Here is a 5,618-nt window from a genome sequence, read left to right on the forward strand (position 1 = left end):
CACATTGGCTGGTAAACAGAAATCAGCACGGGCATCAGAGCTGACTGTAACAGAGCTAAAGTCAGCCGAGAATATTATCATCAGGGAACTTCAGGGTCAGTACTATGCGGAGGAGGTAGATAATCTGAAAGCAGGACGGGAAGTGCGGCGGTCCAGCAGCCTTGTGTCTTTGGACCCCACGTTGGAGGATGGTCTTCTGAGGGTAGGAGGTCGTTTAGGGCACGCGATAGGCGTGGCCTATGAAAGTAAACATCCTTTGATCATTCCAAATAAAGGGCGAATTCCGGAATTAATCATACGGGATATTCACGAGAGGATTGGCCATGCAGGTCGTCAATGTGTCCTGGCGGAATTGCGTAAGAGCTTTTGGCTAATCAAAGCCAATACGGCGGTTAGGAGATGTCTCCACCAATGCCTCCGCTGCCGCAGGTTTTTTCGTACTACGGAGACGCAAAAAATGGCTGATTTGCCTGCAGATCGAATACAGCAAAGTGAGCAGCCATGGGTGAGTACCGGGGTAGATTATTTTGGACCATTCTATACCAAGAGAGGGCGTGGACAGGTCAAACGTTACGGTGTCATTTTTACATGCTTGGCCATTCGCGCCGTCCACCTGGAAGTAGTCGAAAGTTTGTCGTCCGACTCTTTTATATGCGCCCTCAAGCGCTTCGCGGCCAAGCGGGGCTCACAAATAAGAATCATGCGTTCTGACAACGGGACAAATTTTGTGGGAGCGGATCGTGAGCTGAAAAAAGAGCTCGAGTTTCTTGTTCAGCATGAGGCCCAAATTCGGAGAGACTTGATAAATCGAGGTATTGAATGGCGTTGGAACCCCCCTGGTGCCTCTCACTTCGGAGGCGCATGGGAGCGATTGATTAGGAGTGTTCGTAAGATACTGAGCGGTTTACTCAGGGAGCAAACATTTACTGACGAAACACTAACCACATTCCTTTGTGAAGTGGAAAGCATTATGAATAATCGACCCTTGGTACCAGTGACAAGTGACCCTCGAGACGACCTGCCGCTAACGCCCAATCACTTGCTGCATTTACGTTCTGTTTTGCTACCAGCCTCAATGGTGACAGATATAGATGCGTTTAGCAAAAAGAACTGGAAACGAGCATCGTTCCTTGCAGAGCAGTTTTGGCGACGTTGGCGTGCGGAATATCTCCCATTACTTCAGCCAAGGGCCAAGTGGTCAAGGCTCCAGACAAATTTGCAGGTAGGCGATGTGGTGCTTATTGTTGACAGTTCAGTTCCGCGGGGTGTGTGGCCTCTTGGCTTGATAGAAGAGGTCAGAACAAGCACTGACTCGAGGGTACGATCCGTCAAAATCCGGTGTAAAGGTACCACGATTTGGCGGCCTGTTCAAAAGCTAGTTAACCCTCTAGTGCCCCCGGTATCATATCTGTAAGTCAATTTGCAGAAAATTCGCCTGCTAATCATAGAGGTGAAAATTGTTGAAAACCCTGCTGTATCAGAAGTGGTACATCTTGGCAACCACCTGGTGGCAAAATTTTTAAGTAATGATTTCTCAGTTTCCCACCAGGTGATTTTGAAGAGGGTCAGTTTGTCCTTTGCCGAAAATCAATTTGAGATGCAAGTGTAAATTTAAGCATTTAGAAAACAAAAAATTAGTTATTTGGAAAGAAACTTGGTAAACTGTGAGACAAATGTTCAACATATATCATAGTATGTTGCAAAACATCGCAACTTTTTCAGAGTCAAAGATACGGACCCCTATTTTTGGGGATACTAGATATGATACAGTGGGCATAGCACTCCAATATTTTCTATGAAATTTTCGCCGCTGCAACATACGGTGTGCCAATACCATAGTTTTCTCAGGTGATAAGCATTGCAATGGCCTGTGAGTCATTGCAAATGACGATGGTACAAGATGCATAAATTTGTGAAGTTCGCCCCTCTTGCGTCAGATATAGAGGATTCTTCATGGCTCCGAGTGGAAGATAAGGATATCTTTTCCAAGCGGGTTACTGAAATACCGAGCGACGAAGGAGCGAGGTTTTTCTGTAACACGCGAGGAAAAGATATCCGATCTTCGACGAGTGAGCCATGAGGAATCCTATATCTTTCTATGTTGAGGTTTATTCTTAATTAATAGAATATTATATTTAAATGCATTCATCTATGTAAAAACAGATTCAGAGTAGTTTGTTCTTATTTCATAAGTTTCATCCATAAACAACCATTAAATGTCGTTCGGTTATTGACCGATCGTCACATGAACTCTTGATTTTTCGCTATGAACCCTCGCGACCTTATCTTTGCATTTCAGAGGGATGCAGATATAACAAATTCTTATCTTTGCATCTCAGAGGAGTGCGAGATAGAAATATCCCTGCACTGTAGGCCCAATGGCAAATAAACCTCAACTAGAAAGATAACTCTATTTCGCTCCAGACTTAAAATGTCATAACGATATTGGTACGCTTATGCCGCCTCTCATCCTTGTCAATCTTCCAGCATCTAGCTTTCTATGAGTGGCCTTGCATGCCTCAAACATCTCGACTTTTCTAACGCTCATAGGAATATGGTTTTGCAACTGTTTGACGATGACAATAGTGAACTTTTTGATCTGCAGGACACTAGCAGACCATATCTTCTAAAACCACGTTAGGAATGACATGCTATCGATGACAAGCTTGTTGATTTCAAGGAACGATCATCCGTGCGAGCATTTATGTATACTCGTGAAACCAAAAATTGAGACTTGATGTTAGGGACAGGAGGATTCAGCGGTCTCTTGCACAATTTCGATATTCCAACAGGGGTTGTGGACGAGCTTATTTATGTCTTGTGGGTCTATGTGTTAGCTGGGCATGGCTGAAGACTTGCATTAGCAGCCAGCCAGCATTTTTCATTCATATTGGAGAACGCCTCACAATTTGTTTGCGATTCAAATCTCCTTCGTTCATCCCAGTAGTAAGAGATTGAATGTGGAGTGGAAAACTATATCATCATCTTCAGAGGAAGCTGGCTAAACTGGCTCGCCATGAAGACAGACTCCGGACCGAAGGACGTGATTCCTTTGATTTCCTATCTAAGAAGTAGGCAACCATGCACTGCTGCCAGGTTCCAGCAGGTGCCTGACACCTGGCAAGCATTCACTGCCAGGTATGTCATTTGTTGTCATATATTGACATATACCGTCAACTGTGGTAGCTGAGTGCCACTGAACAAAAATGATTTATAGGTACTAAAACATGGATACTACTTTTGTACAGACCATAAGAATAAAAGTGTAAGTGCGGCATTGCGTAATGCGTACGCTCACCTCCATATGAGGTCAATGAATATTGTGCAAGTTCCTGCCGATCGGTGCACAGTTACCTGTACCTTTGTTGTCTGACACGTACAACGGTTATTGCACTGGTCAGTGCGCGGCTGTTATACTGACGCCGATGACATCAGGACCGCACGACCAGTCAAAGTACTAACTGACGATTCACAGGCTGAGAGTTTCAGCCACCCGAGATTGTCCGGCTATCATGAAAGTAAACCAACATCGTCTTTGGCATTGATCCCGGTCCGTCGGCAGGCTGTCCAGCATTTTGCATCAGAACTGCTTCACTTCAACCACTTACCGCGAGCCAACTGTAATGTCTTCATTTCTATATCAAGTAGGCATAACGCATCTACGTTTGAGAAGCATGGCCCACATGTCTGAATTATGAAAAAATTGCACAAGTGCAACGCGCTGTATCGTGGAAATTGAAGGAATAGAAGGCACTCGTAAATAGATGCCTGTGATTAGCGTTGTTCCCTAAGCACCGACTGAAAGGACATTTTGATACAAGAAGGATGTCAATGAAATATCAAGAAAATGTTCTGATAAAAAGTGCACAGTAGGTAAAGGATGTCTTGTTGGCATTTTACACATTTTAACTGCCATTTTTATCACTGAAATTCTTAATAAGATATATTTTCACATCTATGTCTTCACTTCCTTCTGTATGGTCTGACGCCACTAAAAATTACCAAGTGGAATGCCCAATGTATCATATTTGATACAAAATTTATTTCCGAAATTTGAACTGCGAAAAAATATTTGACTCCAGATTTCGAACAAGGGACCCAAAATGAATCATATGTCACAAGGTGCTAATTTTAGGAACCGTGGAACTATGTGTGGGCATTAGAGGGTTAAAATCACGGAAAGTTAAAAATCTCTCAATCTGAATAAATTTGATCCCATAGTATCAAATGGGCCGGGTGTTAAAGCCGAGTATCTTTTTATGTTGGCTGCAAAATGGATCTTAATCTGTCGAGTTTTTCTTCTGTTGGCAGGTATCTTATGTTAACGGCACATGTGTTATATATATATTTTTAGCGTTTGTCTCGTGAGGTCAGATTTAATTTGCTGATTCAATTGTTGTTTCGTTGGCCAGAGATTATGTTATTTTTCTAGGTTTTGGTATCGCTTTTTTGTCATTTTTATGTTTTATGCTTTTGCGTCCGTTTACAAAATCACCAAAGGACAGTGAGCGGGTGAGCGGCGCGAAGCGGGACGAATTGAACGAACTTGAACGAACGAACCTGAACGAACGAACGAACCTGTACGAACGAACGAACTTATACGAACGCGCTTATACGAACGCCAACGAACGATAAATCGGCGGTGTCAAGTTCTTGCCGGTGGCTGCAGACCTGAAACAATCCGTGAGTTTTCTTTGCGTTTACGTGTTTGTGTGCTATGTGTTTCGTTTTATTTGGTTACTACTTCTATCGTACTTATATTTGGTTACGTCTTATATCGCTACTGACTGTCTTTTTTAATTGTCATACTTATGGACCTGTTGGTGTGTTTTGTTTCTTGCAGAAAACCGTTTTTAAATACAATGAGTATTGGATCCTGAGGCTCCACCGGTAAAACATACGATATTGCCGACTTTTATTTCGTGGGAGCTTTTAGTCGCAGTTACGCGGTGTTAATATCCACGAGCCTTTTTGGCAAAAATCAAGCGTGGATCAGCAGTCCAAACAACAATGTTTTTTTTAACTTAAGTTCAAAATTTTACCATTTTTAAACGTTTATATCTGGCAAGTTACACAACATTAAACTTCATAAGTTACAGTTAAACATTCTACGTTAAATTCCTAACCACGCTATATTATTTTCAGCTCGTGACACAATCTAGTTACGGTAAAAATTGACAAAATACTAGAGCCCCTTCAAACACGTCCGACCCCTCTAACTGATCCTGAGCACCAGCTCAGGAGCAGTTAGCTAGACCCTACACCTACACTAACAGGGGACACAGCCCACGAGAATGATCGGTCCCCTCCCGTTCCGATACGTCCAACCTTCGCAGGTGGAGATGACGGAGGCGATGTGCCTACGCGTGGTCTACCACTCGGCTGAGGACGCCTCGCCTCCTACCACGCCCCCTTCCCCAGCTGCCCCGAACGACCCTTTCCGAGCTTGCAGTTGGGAGGGCAATCGGCTCCGCAGTGGGAACTTCCATGACAGCTGGCACTGTGCTAGTGACTTTCGATGGTGAATGTTGTGTGGGCGCGACACCTGTGCCCACACTAACTGGGGGTCGCAAGGAACCGCTGCGTCCGCCCCTACCCCTACCCCGTCCGCCGTCGGA

The 5,618-nt window shown here is 44.0% G+C and overlaps 1 protein-coding gene across 1 annotated transcript; it reads left to right on the forward strand.

Moving 5' to 3' along the window:
• The first annotated feature begins 432 nt into the window (after window positions 1-432).
• Window positions 433-4,896, forward strand: LOC122370282. The gene is made up of 3 exons (XM_043345749.1): window positions 433-1,378; window positions 4,167-4,683; window positions 4,844-4,896. Exons 1-2 carry the CDS (start codon window positions 458-460, stop codon window positions 4,185-4,187), a joined length of 942 nt encoding a protein of 313 aa, XP_043201684.1. The 5' UTR covers window positions 433-457; the 3' UTR covers window positions 4,188-4,683; window positions 4,844-4,896.
• The last annotated feature ends 722 nt before the right edge of the window (window positions 4,897-5,618 follow it).

This window comes from Amphibalanus amphitrite, unplaced genomic scaffold (assembly GCF_019059575.1).
Source record: "Amphibalanus amphitrite isolate SeventyFive unplaced genomic scaffold, NRLGWU_Aamphi_draft 001118F_arrow, whole genome shotgun sequence".
Classification (NCBI taxonomy): Eukaryota; Metazoa; Arthropoda; class Thecostraca; order Balanomorpha; family Balanidae; genus Amphibalanus; species Amphibalanus amphitrite.